Source organism: Lynx rufus, unplaced genomic scaffold (assembly GCF_022079265.1).
Source record: "Lynx rufus isolate CCGP_SWC_20201006 ecotype Redwood Valley unplaced genomic scaffold, mLynRuf1.p SCAF_2, whole genome shotgun sequence".
In the NCBI taxonomy this organism is placed as follows: Eukaryota; Metazoa; Chordata; class Mammalia; order Carnivora; family Felidae; genus Lynx; species Lynx rufus.
In genome coordinates this window covers 34,580,712-34,600,805 of record NW_025814834.1, presented here as the reverse complement: position 1 = coordinate 34,600,805, position 20,094 = coordinate 34,580,712, and the positions used below count along the sequence as shown (strand labels likewise).

Genomic DNA, 20,094 nt, shown 5'->3' with positions numbered 1-20,094 from the left:
CTGGGATTGTGATGCCTCCCGCTTTGGTCTTCTTCTTCAAAATTACTTTGGCTATTCGGGGTCTTTTGAGGTTCCATATGAATTTTAGGATTGCTTCTCTAGCTTTAAGAAGAATGTTGGTGCAATTTTGATTGAGATGGCATTGAATGTGTAGATTGCTTTGGGTAGAATTGACATTTTAACAATATTTATTCTTCCAATCCATGAGCACGGAATGTTTTTCCATTTCTTTGTATCTTCTTCAATTTCCTTCATAAGCTTTCTATAGTTTTCAGCATACAGGTCTTTTACATCTTTGGTTAGGTTTATTCCTAGGTATTTTATGCTTCTTGGTGCAATTGTGAATGGGATCAGTTTCTTTATTTGTCTTTCTGTTGCTTCATTATTAGTGTATAAGAATGTAATTGATTTCTGTACATTGATTTTGTATCCTGCAACTTGGCTGAATTCATGTATCAGTTCTAGCAGACTTTTTGTGGAGTCTGTCGGGTTTTCCATGTATAGTATCATGTCATCTGCAAAAAGTGAAAGCTTAACTTCATCTTTGCCAATTTTGATGCCTTTTATTTCCTTTTGTTGTCTGATTGCTGATGCTAGAACTTTCAACACACTTTTAAACAACAGCGGTGAGAGGGGACATCCCTGTCGTGTTCCTGATCTCAGGGGGAAAGTTCTCAGTTTTTCCCCATTGAGGATGATGTTAGCTGTGTGCTTTTCATAAATGGCTTTTATGATGATTAAGTATGTTCCTTCTATCCCGACTTTCTTCAGGGTTTTTATTTAGAAAGGATGTTGAATTTTGTCAAATGCTTTTTCTGCGTCGATTGACAGGATCATATGGTTCTTATCTTTTTCTTATTAATGTGATGTATCACGTTGATTGATTTGCGAATGTTGAACCAGCCCTGCAGCCGAGGAATGAATCCCACTTGATCATGGTGAATAATTCTTTTTATATGCTGTTGAATTTGATTTGCTAGTATCTTGTTGAGAATTTTTGCATCCATAGTCATCAGATATATTGGCCTGTAGTTCTCTTTTTTTACTGGGTCTCTGTATGGTTTAGGAATCAAAGTAATGCTGGCTTCATAGAATGAGTCTGGAAGTTTTCCTTCCCTTTCTATTTTTTGGAACAGCTTGAGAAGGATAGGTATTATCTCTGTTTTAAATGTCTGGTAGAATTCCCCAGGGAAGCCATCTGGTCCTGGACTCTTATTTGTTGGGAGATTTTTGATAACTGATTCAATTTCCTCGCTGGTTATGGGTCTGTTCAAGCTTTCTATTTCCTCCTGATTGAGTTTTGGAAGTGTGTGGTTGCTTAGGAATTTGTCCATTTCTTCCAGCTTGTCCAGTTTGTTGGCATATAATATTTTTTTATAATATTCCCTGATAATTGCTTGTATTTCTGAGGGATTGGTTGTAATAATTCCGTTTTCATTCATGATTTTGTCTATTTGGGTCATCTCCCTTTTATTTTTGAGAAGCCTGGCTAGAGGTTTATCAATTTTGTTTATTTTTTCAAAAAACCAGCTCTTTGTTTCATTGATCTGCTCTACAGTTTTTTTAGAATCTATATTGTTTATTTCTGCTCTGATCGTTATTATTTCTCTTCTTCTGCTGGGTTTGGGGTGTCTTTGCTGTTCTGCTTCTATTTCCTTTAGGTGTGCTGTTAGATTTTGTATTTGGGATTTTTCTTGTTTCTTGAGATTGGGAGAAGAATCTTTGAGGGCAATGAAGGGAATCTTGGCTAAGGACTCCCACTGCTCAGTTAGAGGTTACACTGGGAGGCAGGTCTAAGAGGAACTGGGGAGTCTGGAAATGGTCACAACTTAGATGTAGTTGTGGGCCTCTGTATCAGCCCACAGCCCATGGGAAGGTGGGAACTCGTGACCCGTGCCATCAGTTTTGATCTAGATTTGGATCTGTGCTCTGCAAATGCATCCATTCCTACATACTTGGGTGTTATTTTAAGAAAGAGCCTTTTGAAAAATCCCCAACTTTGTTTTGAAGAGAAAAAGTTTTGTACCCCGCCTTGGTTGCATCAGACTAGAAGTGGGCCCAGTCTGTGCCCGTGACCAGATGTGATAGTAGCTTCAGGCAGGGGACAGATCATAATAGGGGACAGATTGTAAGTGAGAATCGGGGACATGAATGTCGTGTGTTTCAGGTTGATTCTCTCCTGACCCATGCTCAGGTCCTTCACAACCTCAAAATATGGCATAAGAGCAGAAATGGAGAAGTAGCGGAGATCAGACTGTGCTTAGGACTGCTACCCAGTACCTCTTAAACTTTTCTAACCTTAGTGTTGTTTTCCATGTGTGTTTATTTTATCCAGAGTTTCTTCGGGACACTTTTACTTCCTTGGGCTATGAAGTCCAGTATTTTTTGTACCTGCATGTGGAGAGTATAATCCAGATTCTTCGCCAAGTTGCCTGCATGCCCCAACACCAAGACTACGACAGCTTTGTGTGTGTCCTGGTGAGCCGAGGTGGCTCCCACAGCGTGTTTGGCGTGGATCAGACACAGCCAGGGTTCCCTTTGGATCAGATCAGGAGGATGTTCATGGGAGATGCATGCCCTTCTCTCTTAGGGAAGCCAAAGCTCTTTTTTATTCAGAACTATGTGGTGTCAGAGGGCCAACTGGACAGCAGCAGCTTCCTGGAGGTGGATGGGCCAGCAGTGAACAATGTGGAGTCCAAGGCCAGGCAGCCTGCGCCCTGTACCATCCACCGAGAAGCTGACTTCCTCTGGAGCCTGTGCACAGCAGACGTGTCCCTGTTGGAACGGTCCTCCAGCTCACCGTCGTTGTACCTGAAGTGCCTTTCCCAGAAACTGTGGCAAGAAAGGTGAGCCACTCAGGCCGTGGCCCATGCCCAGACCACTTGTTTGTTTTCTTGCTGCCAAGATGGAGAGATGGAGATTACCACTGTGCCATATTTGATGCCCTTCTCTTCAGGGAGAAAAGGATTTTTCATTCCTTGTTGGGGTTGCCTTGGGAAGGATGCACATTTTATGACCTGCCTTTGTGCTTCAGGAGGTCACTTGTTAGTCAGCTTGTAGTTTGGATATTGTTCTTCAAAATAAAGAAATTTTTAATTTTTTTTTTAATTACAAAAGCAGTACATACTCCTTATTTAAAAAAAAAACAATGAAATATAAATGCTTAAAGCAGAACATAACCAATAGTTATAATCCTGCTTATTAGAACCAATCTCTGTTAGCCAAGTCTTGGTGTATTGCCTTCCAGATCTTTTTCGATACCCACACAATCGTATATAAATATGTTTTTTAAACCAAAATGAAATTGCTATCTGCTATTACTTTGTAACCTGCTTCTACTTGGTGTAACACTATATCACATACAGTTTTACATGTCACTAGTTACATTTCTAAGCATCATTTTAAACTTTTAAAAAATGTTTATTTTTGAGAGAGAGAGAGAGAGAGAGAGCATGAGCAGGGGAGGGACAGAGAGAGAGGGAGACGCAGAATCTGAAGCAGGTTCCAGGCTCTGAGCTGTCAGAACAGAGCCCGACACAGGGCTTGAAGTCACAAACCATGAGATCATGACCTGAGCCGAAGTCAGACACTTAACTGAGTCACCCAGGTGCCCCTGTAAGCATCATTTTAATGTCTGTGGAACCATCCACAATATGATTATGGCATAAGTTACTTGACCAATTTTCAGGCGTTGGAAGGTGTTTTGCTTTCATAAAAAAAAGTTTTCGATATCTTTGTAGTTCAGTGTTTGTGCTTATATTTACTGTTTTCTTGAGGAAAATACCCAGAAGAAGAATTACTATGTCCAACAACATGCATTTTTAAAGGTTTGGATGCATTTTATCAGATTGTCGTCTCGGACAGTTAAACCTGCTTTGCATGAGAGCGCCCATGTCCCCGAGCTCTGCCCGACACTGCATTTTTTTTTTTATTTCCCCATTTTGACAGTTTGATAGGTGAAAAATGGTACCTGACTCTTCAGGTTTGCAAGTCTTTGTTACACAGACATTTCTGATGTTTATTGGCAAGAATACTTTTCTAAGGGAAACCTTGGTGATCTGGTTTTCATTTAAGCTGAATGAAGCCCCACTATACTTCCATGTAAGATTAACAGTCCTTTTTCAGCTGTTCCCTCCTTACAGTTTAGAATCATGTTCCTGAGCCATGTGTGAAATGCATTCTGTTGTATCTCTGGGGACCTCAGGAATACATCTCATCGCCTGTGACTCCCCAGCCCCCTCAGTAGTGGCTTAGCAGCAAGGAGTAGGCGGTAGTAGGGATGACTCAGCCTTCCAAGGTAGACACTTCGTGGACCAGCAGTATCCATGGTCTTTTACATCTGTCCTCCATTTGCATAGATGGTCCAGCTAGGTTATCATCTGACTGGAGTGTCCTCAGAATATGACTCGGTTGCCTCTTGGGTGAGGGTCATGGGGCCAGAGTGTTGCAGGCTGGTGTGGATCACTCACTAAGCAGCTTGTAGAGCATTTATAAAGGAACAATTTCAAGCACTTTCACATCTGTTGCCTCATTTCACCCAAATGACAATCTGTCTCCTCTTTGATATTTGCATGGCATTAATTTTTGCCTTTCTCATTCCCTCCAGAAGACGCCCACTCTTGGAACTCCACATTGAACTCAACAGCAGTGTGTATGATTGGAACAGCAAAGTGTCTGCTAAGGAGAGGTACTACGTCTGGCTGCAGCACACTCTGAGAAAGAAACTCATCCTCTCTTGCAAATGAAAAGCCAAAAGACTTTCTTAGCTCTGCAGTCTCCATCACTAGCCCCAAGTAGTTTTCAAGCAAATGTATGTGTCACGTGGGTAAGATGGGGTCCTGTTATGGGCTGAAATGACCCTCTGTGAGGAATGTTATCAGGAAGGGGTGTTTGAGCTAAAGCTTCTGGGTTGAAGGCTTTGGCCTCTGTTGCTGAAAGCTTGTCAAAACAGTGTTAGAAAGGAAATAGCTTTGAAACTTTATTATTATTTTTTTAATGTTTATTTATATTTGAGAGAGAGAGAGACAGTGTGTGAATGGGGGAGGGGTACAGAGAAACAGAGACAGAATCTGAAGCAGGCTCTAGGCTCTGAGCTGTCACCACAGAGCCCGATGCAGTGCTCGAACTCACACACCGTGAGAGAGATCATGACCTGAGCTGAAGTTGAATGGTTAACCAACTGAGCCACCCAGGCACCCTGGCTTTGAAACTTTAAAAAGCAAGTACTGGTTGAATTGGGTGACTCATGATTGTGTTGCCTTCCCTCGTGCAATCAAGTAAACCGGAGCCATGGAGATAAGGTTGCAGTAACACAGTTAATTAGCCTGTGTATATCCATGCTCCAAGAAGAAAAGTAAAATAAAAAACCAAAACAATGAGGGACACCTGGATGGCTCAATTGGTTGAGCATCCAACTCTTGATTTTGGCCCAGGTCATGATCCAGGGTTGTGGGATCAAGCCCTGCAACACACGCTGAGCGTGGAGCCTTCTTAAGATTCTCTCTTTCTGACAGGCGCCTTGTTGGCTCAGACGGTTAAGTGTCCGACCTCGGCTCAGGTCATGGTCTCACTGTTCATGGGTTTGAGCCCTGTGTCAGGCTCTGTGCTAACAGTTCAGAGCCTGGAGCCTCCTTCAGATTCTGTGTCTCCCTCTTTCTCTGCCCTTCCCACATTCATGCTCTGTCTCTCAAAAATGAATAAATGTTAAAAAAAAAAAAAGATTCTCTCTTTCTGAGTATCCAATGGAAAAGACAGTGTCTTTAGCAAATGGTGCTGGGAGAACTGGACAGCAATATGCAGAATAATGAATATGGACCACTTTCTTACACCATACACAAAATAAATTCAAAATGGATGAAAGACCTAAATGTGACGCAGGAAACCATCAAAATTCTAGAGGAGAAAACAGCCAACAACCTCTATGACCTCGGCCGCAGCAACTTCTTACACAACACGTCTCTGAAGGCAAGGGAAATAAAGGCAAAAATGAACAACTGGGACCTCATCATGATAAAAAGCTTCTACACAGCAAAGGAAACAACAAAACTAAAAGGCAGCCAATGGAATGGGAGAAGATATTTGCAAATGACATATCAGAGAAAGGGCTAGTATCCAAAATATAAAAAGAACTTAACAAACTCAGCACCCAAAAAACAAATATTCCAGTGAAGAAATGGGCAGAAGACATGAATAGATATTTTTCCAAAGAAGACATCCAGATGTCTAACAGATACATGAAGAGATGCTCAAAAATCACTCATCATCAGGGAAATACAAATCAAAACCACATTGAAATACCATCTCACACAGGTCAGAGTGGCTAAAATTAGTATCAACAGATGTTGGCGAGGATGTGGAGAAAGGGGAGCCCTCTTGTACTGTCGGTGGGAATGCAAACTGGTGCAGCCACTCTGGAAAACAGTGTGGAGTTTCCTCAAAAAATTAAAAATAGAATTACCCTACGACCCAACAATAGTACTACTAGGAATTTATCCAAAGGATACGGGAGTGCTGTTTCATAGGGACACATGTACCCCAATGTTTATAGCAACAGTATCAACAATAGCCAAATTATGGAAAGAGCCCAAATGTCTCTCAACTGATGAATGGATAAGGAAGATGTGGATGGATGGATATATGGATAATGGAATTATGTGTAATGGAATACTACTTGGTGATGAAAAAAATGAAATCTTGCCATTTGCAGCAGCATGGACGAAACTGGAGGGTATTATGCTAAGTGAAATAAGTCAGTCAGAGAAAGTCAGATATGTGATTTCACTCATATGTGGAATTTGAGAAACTTAACAGAAGACCATAGGGGAATGGAAGGAAAAATAAGTTACAAACAGAGAGGGATGCAAACCATAAGAGACTCTTAAATACAGAGAACAAACTGAAAGTTGAAGGGGGTAGGAAGTTGAGAGGGCAGGGAAAATGGGAGATGGGCATTGAGGACAAATCTTGTTGGGATGAGCACTGGCTGTTGTATGTTCTTACATTAGATGAGGAATCTAATCTTGAATACACTGTATGTTAGCTAACTTGACAATAAATTATTAAAATAAAAAAATTAAAATAAAATAATTCTCCAAAAAAAAGATTCTCTCTTTCTCTCCCTCTCCCCTCTCCCCTGCTTAGGTACTCTCTCTCTCTCTCTCACTCTCTCTCTCTCTCTCTGTCAAACAAAAACAAAAACAATGAAATGTAACAAACACTTAAAATCTTACCTACCACATACAACCACAGTTAACTTGCAAATTTATTTTCTGTGTACAAGATTCGGATGTTAAATCAGGGGGGCTGTTTTTCTCTCTTCAGGCTACTATGACAAAGTGCCAGAGACTGGATGGCTTAAAGAAACACTTATTTCTCACAGTTCTAGAGACTGGGAAGTCCAAGATCAAGGTGCTGACACATCTGGTGTCTAGTGAGAACCTGCTTGTGTGTCTGCTAATGACCATCTTCTCATGGTGCCCTCACATGTCAAAGAGCAGAGACAGGAAGCAAACTGTCTGTGATAGCTCTACCTTCATGATCCAGTCACCCCAAACACCCTGCCTCCTGATATCAGCACACTGAGGGTTAGGGTTTCAACCTATGAATTTGGTGAGGGACACAAACATTCAGACAATAGCAGTGGCTTTATAATTTGAGATTACTTGTCTGTCTAGAACTCAAGTGACACTTTACAGCAAATAATTTTCTCTCGCAGATTTGATGACATGACCTAAAAAGAGATCGTTATTTAAAATATCATTTAAGGGGTGGCTGGGTGGCTTAGTCAGTTAAGTGTTCGACTTCGGCTCAGGTCATGATTTTGCGGTTCATGAGTTTGAGCCCCACCTTGGGCTCTGTGCTGACAGCTCATAGCCTGGAGTCTGCTTCAGATTCTGTGTCTCCTTCTCTCTCTGCCCTTCCCCTATGCATTCTCTCTCTCTCTCTGTCTCTCTCTCTCTCTCTCTCTCTCAAAAATAAGTAAACATTAAAAAATTTAAAATATTTAAAGTATTTATTTATTTATTTATTTATTTATTTATAAGTTTATTTATTCTGAGAGAGAGAGAGAGAGCGAGCAAAAGCTGGGGAGGGAAAGAGAGAGAGGGAGACGAAGAGAATCCCAAGCAGGTTCCGCACTGTCAGAGAGGGAGCCCACACAGGGCTTGAACTCATGAAATGTGAGATCATGACCTGAGCTGAAATTAAGAGTCAGATGGTTAACCAACTGAGCTACCCAGGCACCCCTCATTTAAAATTAAAATATATATATATATTTATTTTTATATTTTTTTGACTTGGTTTTAAATGGTGTGTATTTCTTATGTGCATATTTGTGTGTGTTTTGCTGTGACCAATCAGCAAGACTGAAAAGCATGAAAGGAGTATTCAGACCATTCATAAGTAGTTATTTTTACTTTTTGTTTTAATGAGTGTGGGACACCTGAGGATACTTTTGAATGTAACATTGTTGAGGGGCACCTGGAAGAATAATGTATATGCCTGTCCTCATGAACCAGAACCTTGTGTTAATTATTACAGAAAGAAACCGAGAGAGATCTTAGAGACCTGACAGCTTTGGCATCCTTTTCTGTTCCATCCAGACCAGGTGATAAGCATTTTCCATTTATTCTGTTTCTTATCTTATGCTGGAATAGCACATGTTTTTTACCTTTTTTTCCTCTTTACTTTTGAGGCGGGATCATCCCCACTCTTGCGAGTAACTTGCCTCAAAATACCATGTATAGGATCTTTGGCTCACAAAAAAATTGCAGACCAAACCCAGAAACAAAGTATTTATTTATATTGCTTTTTAGTTTTATGCATTTTTTGTATATTATTAAGATAACTTGCATTTGCAATAACAGAGGTGGACTTTGAATACATTAAGCAAGCGAAATAAATCAGACACAAAAAGAAAAATACTGTATAATTTTACATATATGTGGAATCTTGAAAACAAAAAACAAACAAAGGACTCATAGAAAAAAGACATCACACTTGTGGTTACCAGAGGTAACCACAGAGGTTGGGGGAGAGGGAATTGGAAGAAGGTAGTCAAAAGGTACAAACTTCCAGCTATGAGATAAGTAAGTACTAGGGATGTAATGTACAACAGTGGCTAATACTGCTGTATGATATACAGGACAGTTGTTAAGAAATTAAATCCCAAGAGTCCTCATCACGAAGAAAAAAAATTTTCTTTTGTCCTTTCTTTTCTTTTTATTGCATCTATATAAGAAGATGGATGTTAGTTAAATTGATCATGGTAATCATTTCATAGTATATGTAAATCAAACCATCACACTGTATGCCTTAAAATTTAGACAGTGATGTATGTTAATTATTTCTCAATAAAACTAGAAAAAATATTTGAAACGGACAATAAATCTAAATGAATTTAAAAGGTAACCTATAAATGAAAACTTGATACATTTAATGAATTAAATTTCTGTATATAAATATTGATGGTAAACTTAATCAAGCATTTATTCAACTGAAACCACAAGTCTAATACATTAGATTTTCTTAAATGTTTTAAACACACTAAAAAATAGACAATTTACAATGATTACAAAATGGATCAGTACATTCGGTTACAAAAGTATGTGTATGATGTACTTAGGCTTATTTCTTCATTGTGTTTACATTCCTTTTTTTTTTTTTTTTTACCTTTCAAATTTTCTAAGATTATGGCAAAAATGGATAGTCTATGATTCAGGATTTGAAGTGTAAGATTTAGTGTGCCATTCAGGGTGTTTTACCTGAGTCTGTCATCCAGTTGGATTAGCTGTTTTTATAGTTAGACTTTATTCACTGATTGAGCTTTACCAATTGCTGGAATTATTGACTTTGGTATCAGATATGTTTTGATTTTTGTAACCTTGTTTCTTCGATGTATTCTTGTTATAGTCTAATTTCTATTTCTATTTTAAAATAAAAAGTAGTAATATGATATCTTGTATTCTATTGAGGACTGAATTTTGAAAATCTTTCACATTAACGTGAACCTTCTTGATTAACTATTTTATCATTCAAAATGATAGTAAGTAACAGATGCAAGATGCAAGTAATGGAAGACGTAACTCACAACAAAAATACCAGTTTTGTTTGTTTGTTTGTTTGTTTATGCTTGTTAAGCATAAGGTCCAGAGGTAGGGGTATAGATGCTGGCTTGGTTAAGTCACTGATCGAATGATGTCATCAAGGACTTAGTGCTTTCTATCTTTCCGCTCTGTACTTTCTTTGTTTTGGCTTTTATTTTCAGAATTGTCATCTAATGACTACAAGATGGCCACAGGTCCAAGTATCACACCCAAATGACAGAAAGGAAAACACCTCTTCTTTGTGTTCCTTCTTAAGATCAAAGGAAAATTTCCCTAGAAGCCTTCCTCCCCAAGTGTTTCTTTTCCATATTTCTCATTGGCATGTCATTGAATGACATGCCCATTCTTAAACCAGCATTTGGCAGAGGGAATAGGATAACCATGGTTGATTTATACCAGCCCAGCTTCAGTCTCCTGGCCTGGAGAGGGGTTCAGCTCCTCTGAGGCACATGGTGTCCAAAATGAAAAGTGGGGCATGGAATGAATCCCTGTGGATAGCCAACCATAATGAATACCAAAAGAATGAGAACATCCATTTTATGATCAAAGAAACTGAGGCACACAGCTTTTAAGTGACTTGTTCCCAAATCTCAGAAAAAAAAAAAAATCAGTGATAGTGCTAGATCTAGAATGTCGACCATCAGCCTATCATCTAGTGTTCTTTAGAAATTAAACAAACATTGGAAATGTGTAGCATCATTTCAGAGAAGGCATCATTCTCCTCTCTGCTGTTTATGAGAGTCATTATTTTACCTTTCCAGCCTCTATCCTCTCCCCACAGATAGGTGGCATGGCCACATATCTCCCCTTATCCCACCTTCCTGGCATGGTGAAAATATAGAGCTTGGAAAATCAGCATCTTTTCTTTCCTTCTCTTTCCCTTCCCTCTTTTTAAACAATAATTTATTAAATTATACTCTGTCGTCTGTTTACTTTTATCACTTTTCTTTTTTCTTTTTTTTTTTTGTATTACATTATTCTTAACACAACCAATCCCTAGGCCCCAAAGAGAAGAGTGTTAAGTGTTTGCTTAGGTGTTTTGCTCACTGGCAAGTAGTTTGGGGTGGAGTAAAGAGGGATTATGATTTCAGGCCTAGGCTGACAAAATGGGAGGAATAATGCCTTGCCTTCCCTTGCTTACTTAAATGAAAGAGCTTTTATGAGCATACCCATTGGGGGAGTTTGTCTTTCCCCTCCCAGACAAACCCTTTATAGGTACATACAGGGCAGATCCAGCCATGGGGAATATTCAGTCATCAGGGAGGATGTCTAGTCATGGGGGAGGGGAGATGTCCAGCCATGACTGTGAATGCCCAGCCCAGTCATGGGGGATAGAATACACAATCATAGATGGAAATTTCCAGCTGTTGGTCATTGGTAGGATGTTCTGACATGGATGGAGATGTCTAGCCACGGGGAGATATCTATATGTTGGCAGAATGTCTAGCCATTGGTGGGGATGTCTAGCTATGGATGGAAACATTCAGCCATAATTAGGATGTTCAGTCATGGATGGGGTGTCCAGTAATAGAAAGAAGTCCAACCATGGGTTGATGCATAGCTATGACTGGGGATTCCAGCCATGAATAAAGGTGTCTATCAGAATCTCAGCTAAGCTGGAAATAGTTGAGCTGACAGGTGTCAGTGTAGATTTCCTGGCTGTCACCTTGAAGCCCTTAGGGGAAGAGGAAGACAGGAGAGTGCTTGGGGCCACTTGAGCCTGATATGGCACCCTCCCAATAAAGGAGTTTTTGTAACTGCTTTGGTGATGCCATGTGAACATCACTATTATCATGATACCACCCTGTGGGGAAGTTATTTTGGAAATATTGAACCAAACCTTGTAAAGTCTGTAGGATTTTGAGATGGAGAGGAGAATATGCTGTAGGTGAGGAGACAACGCAAGTGAAGAGACAGGGGAAATGCAAGACATGTTTTAGAAAATTTGAGTGTAACTTTTACCTGGCATAGAGAGAATGTGAGCAGTGGTGAGTGGTAAGCTAGGAGGTGCCTATTGTTAGAGCGTGGAGAGCCTTCAAGGCCCTCATCTTGGTCCGCTAGTTTCCATGGAAGTTATTTTTCTCACTTGAATAGTAGAGTCTATGACTCCTCCTTTGATACTTTTTCATATGAGTATTTGATTACTAGATGCATTTCTTATTCTTTTTGAGTATGGTTTTTAGTGAAATATTTTAGACATGCTAAAAGAGGGTTATATTAGATAACAATGTAATGAATACCCATGGTACCTACCACCTAGCTTAAATAAAATGTTCTAAAATATATATGAAGATTCTTAAGATGTTACTTTAAGTAATAATCCTAAATATAAAAGAGATAAATGCAATAAAATGTTTCAAACCTTATAATAGCCCCAAACTGAGAATTAGCCAAGTGTTCAGTAATAAGGGTATGCTTATGATGATAGGTCCAGTGGTTGATACTTTATGTAACCATTAAAATTATGTTTGTAAATAATAAGAGTTTACATCAAACTGTTATTATCTCTTTTTAAAAGAATTTTTTTAATGTTTATTGATTTTTGAGAGAGAGAGAGAGAGAGAGAGAGAGAGAGACAGAGTGCAAGCAGGGGGAGAGGCAGAGAAAGAGGGAGATACAGAATCTGAAGCAGGCTTCAGGCTCTGAGCTGTCAGCATAGAGCTGACTTGGGGCTCAAACCCACAAACCGTGAAATCATGATCTGAGCTGAAGTCGGACACTTAACCGCCTGAGCCACCCAGGCTTCCCTATTATTAGCTCTTTACACAAATAGATAAACACAAATAAACGAATTATCTCATTTAATCCTCAAAACAGCTGTATGAGGTAGGTATTATTGTTCTCATTATTTTTTCTTCCCATTCTATAGATAAGGAAAATGAGCAAAGTGATGTTAAGTAGCTTATCCGTGATCACCCCATACTAGGGTATAAACTCAAGCCATGAAGAGAGCTACTTTGGGGCCCAAATGCTTAACCAGTTCACAATATGGCCTTGACAGAATATCATAATGAGAAAAATGCTCATATATTCATGTTACCTGGGAAAGAGTACAAAATAGTATGTTTATGTTAACTATGCTTAAAATAAAACAGAAAATACCTCCCATAGGAAGACAAAGGGACAGAAAGAAATAGTTACAAAGTGGCGTATGGATGACAGAACTGTGGCTGATATTATCTCTTCTTTCTGTTTTACAAATTCTCATCTCTGTCTATATATTTGAGAATATTGACTTTGCCCTAGAGCCTAGGTGGTTCCTTTCAACTTTCAAGTAGTTGATTCTTCATCACTAACAAAACTACCCTCTCTTCTTACTTTTATCCTTATTTCTCTGTCCCATCTCTAGCCCCTCTTTTCAGAAGCAGAACTCCTGGTCTCAGGGCTGCTTTTCTGAGCCATTGGTTAGGAAGATTGACTAGTAAACCCCTAGTTGACCAATACTTCTATCCCTGTTGTTTCTCCCGCCCTTAACCCTGTTCTATGCCATTCCCCAACCTCTTCAATCCTCTTCCATGAATAGGCCATAGTGGGAGTCACTTGACACCTTTATCTGCAGTGTTTGATATGAGAATCTCTTCTTCTCCTCTGAGATTTTAGAAGCAAGTTTTCAGGATTAAGGATGTTATTTATACCATCAAGAGGTCAGAATTTGAGGTCAGCCTTGTCAATTTGGCTGTGGACAGACCCTGCTTGCTCTCCTCATATATTCATTTTCTTTTTCCCTCGTAATAGAAGCCTTGATTTGGAACTGGGCACAAAGCCTCACAGAATATAGTCTACTTGTCCAAGCTTCAATTTGTAGCTAGATGTGGTCATGTGTTTAGGTCCTGGCCAATAAGATGTCAGCAGCAGAATCATTTGGCAGTTGCTGAGAACTTTCCTTAAAAGACAGTTGTTTTTTCAGTATAATACTGGCACAAATCAATGAAACAGAATAAAGGTCCCAGAAATAAACCTATGATTATATGGTCAATTAGCTTAAGACAAAGGAGGTGAGACTATGCAAAGGGAAAAAGACAATTTCCTCTACAGATAGTATTGGGAAAACTGGACAGCTACATGCAAAAGAATGAAACTGAACTACTTTATCGTACACAAAAACAAAGTTAGAGTGGATTAAGGATCTAAATGTGAGACCTGAAACTATAAAAATCCTTGAAGAGAACACAGGCAGTAATTTCTCTGACATCAGCTGTAGCAACATTTTTCTAGACATGTCTTCTGAGACAAGGAAAACAAAAGCAAAAATAAACTATTGGGACTACATCAAAACAAAAAGCTTCTGCACAGTGAAGGAAGCAAATAACAAAACTAAAAGGCTATCTGAAGAATGGGAGAAGATATTTGCAAATAACATATCCAATAAATGGTCAGTATCCAAAATATATAAAGAACTTACACAACTCAACAGCTAAACACAATCTGATTAAAAATGAGCAGACATTTCTCCAAAGATGACATACAGAGGGCCAACAGATATATGAAAAGATGCTCAACATCACGGATCATCAGGGAAATGCAAATCAAAACCACAATGAGATATCACCTCATACCTATCAGAATGGCTGAAATAAAAAAGAGAAGAAATAACAAATGTTGAAGAGGATGTGGAGAAAAAGGAACCCTTTTCTGTTCCTTCATTCCTATCATGTACTGTTGATGGGAATGCAAACTGGTGCAGCTGCTGTGGAAAACAGTATGGAGGTTCTTCAAAAAATTAAAAATAGAATTATCATATGATCTAGTAATTCCACTACTAGGTATTTACCTAAAGATTACAAGAACACTAATTCAAAAAGATATATGCACCCCCATGTTTACTGCAGCATTATTTACAATAGCTAAATTACGGAAGCAATCCAAGTGTTGAGTGACAAATGAATGGATAAAGAAGGTGTGGTATATAAACAATGGAATATTTATTACTCATTCATAAAGAGAATGAAATGTTGCCATTTGCAACAGCATAGATTGATTTAGAGAGTATAATGCTAAATGAAATAAGTCAGAGAAAGACAAATACCATCTGATTTCACTCATATGTGGAATTTAAGAAACAAAACAAACCAAGAAAAAAAAGAGACAACTCAAAAAACAGACTCTTTAAAAACTTTTTTAAAATGTTTATTTATTTTTGAGAGACAGAGAGAGAGACAGAGAAAAAGGGAGACACAGAATCCAAAGCAGGCTTCAGGCTCTGAGCTGTCAGCACAGAGTCCGACACAGGGCTTGAACTCAGAAACTGCGAGATCACGACCTGAGCTGAAGTCAGACGCTTAAATGACTGAGCCACCCAGGCGCCCCCCGCCCCCCCAAAACAGACTCTTAAATATAGAAAACAAACTGATGGTTACCAGAGGGGAGGGAAGTGAGGGGAAGGGTGAAATAGGTGAAGGGAATTAAGAGTATACTTATGATGAACACTGAGTAATATATAGAATTACTGAATCACTATATTGTACACCTGAAACCAATGTAACTCTGTATGGTAACTATATTGGAATTAGAAATTTAAGAAAGGCAGTTATTTTTTGCCCTTCACCTTTTTATCCCTTCTTCCATCTTGCTGACTAGGATGTGGATGTGATGGCTGGAGCCTTAACTTCCATTGGAACTATGAGGATAATGGCCACACTATAGGGACAGCTGAGTGGTGAGCAGAAAGGAGCCTTCTTGGATGAGGACAGAATCACTATACCAGCTGTAGACTACCTACCTCTGGACTTTCATGTGAGAGAAAAAATGTGGGGTTTATATTTGAAAAAATGAATACATTGAAGTAGACTAAAATGAGATAATGGGGGTAAAGTATTGCTATATACTTTCCTCTTATGACTGCCTTTGCTGTGTCCCAGAGGTTTTGGGTTGTGGTGCTATCATTTTCATTGACTTCCATATACTTTTTAACTTCCTCTTTAACTGCTTGTTTAGCCCATTCATTATTTAGTAGGATGTTCTTCAGTCTCCAAGTATTTGTTACCTTTCCAAATTTTTTCTTGTGGTTGATTTTGAGTTTCATAGCGTTGTGGTCTGAAAATATACATGGTATGATCTCGATCTTTTTGTACTTACTTAGGGCTGATTTGTGTCCCAGTATATGGTCTATTCTGGAGAAGGTTCCATGTGCACTGGAGAAGAATGTATACTCTGCTGCTTTAGGATGAAATGTTCTGAATATATCTGTTAAGTCCATCTGGTCCAATCTGTCATTCAAAACCCTTGTTTCCTTGTTGATTTTTTGATTAGATGATCTGTTCTTTGCTGTGAGTGGGGTGTTGAAGTCTCCTACTATTATGGTATTACTATGGATGAGTTTCTTTATGTTTGTGATTAATTGATTTATATATTTGGGTGTTTTCACATTTGGCGCATAAATGTTTACAATCGTTAGGTCTTCTTGGTCTATAGACCCCTTGATTATGATATAATACCCTTCTGCATCTCTTGATACAGTCTTTATTTAAAGTCTAAATTGTCTGATATAAGTATGGCTACTCCAGCTTTCTTTTGTTGACCATTAGCGTGATAGATGGTTCTCTAGCCCCTTATTTTCAATCTGAAGGTGTCTTTAGCTCTAAAGTGGGTCTCTTGTAAACAACATATAGATGGATCCTGTTTTCTTATCCATTCTGTTACTCTGTCTTTTGATTGGAGCATTGAGTCCATTGACGTTTAGAGTGACTACTGAAAGATATGAATTTATTGCCATTATGTTACTTGTAGAGTTGGAGTTTCTGGTGGTGTTCTCTTGTCCTTTCTAATCTTGTTGCTTTTGCTCTTTATTTATTTATTTATTTATTTATTTATTTATTCATCTTTTCTCCTCTCAGAGAATCCCCCTTAAAATTTCTTGCAGGGCTGGTTTAGCGGTCACAAACTCCTTTAATTTTTGTTTGTCTGGGGAACTTTTTACCTCTCCTTCTAGTTTTAATGATAGCCTTGCTGGATAAAGAATTCTTGGCTGCATATTTTTCTGATTAAGCACATTGAATATATCCTGCCACTCCTTTCTGGCCTGCCAAGTTTCTGTGGATAGGTCTGCTGCAAACCTGATCTGTCTTCCCTTGTAGTTAAGGACTTTTTTCCTTTGCTGGTTTCATGATTCTCTCCTTGCCTGAGTATTTTGGGAATTTGACTATGATATGCCTTGTTGATGGTTGGTTTTTATTGAATCTAATGGGAGTCCTCTGTGCTTCCTGGATTTCGATGTCTGTGTCTTTCCCCAGGTTAGGGAAGTTTTCCACTATGATTTGCTCACATAACACTTTTACCCCTATTTCTCTGTCTTCCTCTTCTAGGATCCCTATGATTCTGATGTTGTTCCTTTTTTAATGAGTCACTGATTTCTCAAATTCTTAAATCGTGCTCTTTTGCCTTAATCTCCCTCTTTTTTTAATGCTTCGTCGTGCTCTATAAGTTTGTCCTCTATATGGCTGATTCTCTGTTCTGCCTCGTCCATCCTTGCTGCGGCTGCATCCATCCATGATTGCAGCTCAGTTATAGCATTTTTAATTTCATTCTGGCTATTTTTTACTCGTTTTATCTCTGCAGAAAGGGATTCTAATCTATTTTTGATTCCAGCTAGTATTGTTATTATCATGATTCTGAATTCTGGTTCAGACATCTTGCTTGTATCTGTGTTGGTTAAATCCCTGGCTGTCATTTCTTCATGCTCTTTCTTTTGGGGTGACTTCTTTTGTTTTGTCATTTTGAAGGGGGAAAAGGAATTAATGAGGTAGACAAATTGAAATTAAAAAAATTAAAATTAAAAAAATATTAAAATTAAAACTTAAAACACACACACACACAAATAGAATAGACGATTCTAGATCCTAGGCGTGTTTTGGTCTGGATGTTGAAAGTGGTTTGACAGATTAGAGAAAAAAAGGGGGGAGGGGCGCCTGGGTGGTGCAGTCAGTTAAGCGTCCGACTTCAGCCAGGTCACGATCTCGTGGTCCGTGAGTTTGAGCCCCGCGTCGGGCTCTGGGCTGATGGCTCAGAGCCGAGCCTGTTTCCGGTTCTGTGTCTCCCTCTCTCTCTGCCCCTCGCCCGTTCATGCTCTGTATCTCTCTGTCCCAAAAATAAAAATAAACGTTGAAAAAAAAAAAGGAGGGGAGAAAAAAAAAGGAAATCGTTTGAGAATTTGAAAAAATGAATACATTGAAGTAGACTAAAATGAGATAATGGGGGTAAAATTGAATTTGAAAAAATATACACAAAAGGAAAGAATATAGTAGAAAAAAATTGAAAGAAAAATATTTTTAATAAAAATTAAAAATAAATATGAATTTTTTCATTTTCTGTATTTAAGAAAAAAGAAAAGAAATGAAAAAGAGAAAAAAGAGAAAAAAGAAAAAGAGAAAAAAGAGAAAGGAAAAAAAAGAAATCATTTGAAAATTTGAAAAAGTGAATACACTGTAGTAGAATAAAATAAAATGATGTGAGTAAGATAGAATTTGAACAAATTTACATAAAAGCAAAAAACATAGTATACAAAATTAAATAAATGTATTTTTAAAAGAAATTGAATGTAAAAATGAAGTTTTTCTCTTTCTGCATTCAAGAAAATGAAAAGAAATGAGAAAGAGAAAAAAGAGAAAGAAAAAAAAGGAAATTGTTTGAAAATTTGAAAAGGTGAGTACACTGAAGTAGCCCAATATAAAATGATGGAAGTAAAGTAGAATTTGAAAAAAATTACACAAAAGTAAAAAATATAGTCATAAAAATTGAAGACAGATATTTTTAATAAAAATTGAAAATAAAAATGAATTTTTTCTCTTTCTGTATTCAAGAAAAAGAATTGTAAAAGAGGAAAAGGAAAAAGAAAAAAAAGATAAAAAAAGAAAAAAAATTGAATAGATGAACCTGCTAACAGATTGAAGTAGGACTGAAATTGCTTCATTTTCCCCTACAGGTCAGTCTATGTAGCTCTTTATAGTCCATAAATTAAGCCCGGTGGTGAGGCTTGTGTTCTTGAAGAGCAATGTTGGCCCAGTTGGGCGGGGCTCAGTGTAACAGCTCTGCTCTCCACTAGATGGCGCTGCTAGCCTACTGGAGTGGATTGTTGCGGTGCTCGTAGGTGCGTATGCACGTTTGTGGGAGCAGTGAAAATGGTGCCACCCAGCTACCCAGTCTGTTCTCCTGGATCAGCAATTGCACACCGGTCCTCTGTCTTTAGCTCTCGTCCACTCCCGCTTTTTCACTCTCTGTGACCAGGCCTGAGGCAGTACTGCTCTCCCAAGTTTTGTGTCAGATGTGGCTATTTTCCCCGGCCCCTTACTTCTGAAGGACTGCGGCTTTGACCTGTTCCGCCCCTCTGTGGGAGGGTCTCACCGAGCAGTGGCTGAATGAGCAATGGCCAAATGTCGGCTGCACCCAGGAACGCCTGCTGGGCCATGCTGTTGCCAGTGCCCTGAGACTGCGGCCAGGTGCTACCCCGCCCCCAAAAAAGTTCGCGAGACAGTGTAGCAGCAGCATTTCAGGGATTATGGAAAATCACAACACAATCTGGCACCAGGCTTCACCCTCAACAACCTTGTCCCAGCACCAGTGAATGTGGCTGCCTTCCAGGGTCTGCTGGGACCAGGTGGCTTCAATAGTCTCTACCAAATGCCCCCCAGCAGTGGAACTGCTTTTCCCTGTGTGGTCTGAGAACCTCCCAGACCCCACTCTGTTCCTGGGGATTTGCCCTTCCCACCAGAGCATCGCCAGGTATCAAGCTGCAGAGTTGCAGCCTTTGCGCTCCCCTTGTTTACAGTCTTAATGGAATTTAAACCCTCTCCTTTCTCCTTTCTCCCTTTTTAGTTTAGTCCCTGTGGCTGTTTCCAATTTTCCACTTTCTCTCCAGCTGCTTTTGGGGAGGGGTGCTTTTCCCATATGCTCCCCCCCTCCCCAGTCTCTGTCCTCTCTCTGCCCGCAAGAGGGGTTCCCTACCTTTAGTGGCTTCTTGCTCCCCAAGTTCAGCTCTCTGCGCCACGTACCCGCTGAA

The 20,094-nt window shown here is 39.1% G+C and overlaps 2 protein-coding genes across 10 annotated transcripts in view; both read left to right on the top strand.

Moving 5' to 3' along the window:
• CFLAR (CASP8 and FADD like apoptosis regulator) overlaps positions 1-5,015 on the top strand; it is a 48,138-nt gene extending 43,123 nt beyond the window's left edge. For 7 of the 8 annotated variants that reach the window (XM_047083039.1, XM_047083037.1, XM_047083033.1 and 4 more), the window contains 2 exons: positions 2,336-2,846; positions 4,607-5,015. In XM_047083039.1, the coding sequence (XP_046938995.1) occupies positions 2,336-2,846; positions 4,607-4,745 (650 nt within the window). In that variant the 3' untranslated portion in view covers positions 4,746-5,015. The remainder of the gene's footprint in view (positions 1-2,335; positions 2,847-4,606) is intronic. The other variant, XM_047083036.1, reaches the window with a different exon arrangement.
• A 10,535-nt stretch (positions 5,016-15,550) lies between these two features.
• The window catches only part of CASP10 (caspase 10), a 37,569-nt gene continuing 33,025 nt past the window's right edge, over positions 15,551-20,094 (top strand). The window contains exon 1 of one of the 2 annotated variants that reach the window (XM_047083509.1): positions 15,551-15,836. The gene's annotated coding sequence lies outside the window, so the exon portion shown is untranslated. Of the gene's footprint in view, positions 15,837-19,001; positions 19,021-20,094 lie in introns of those variants that run through there. The other variant, XM_047083510.1, reaches the window with a different exon arrangement.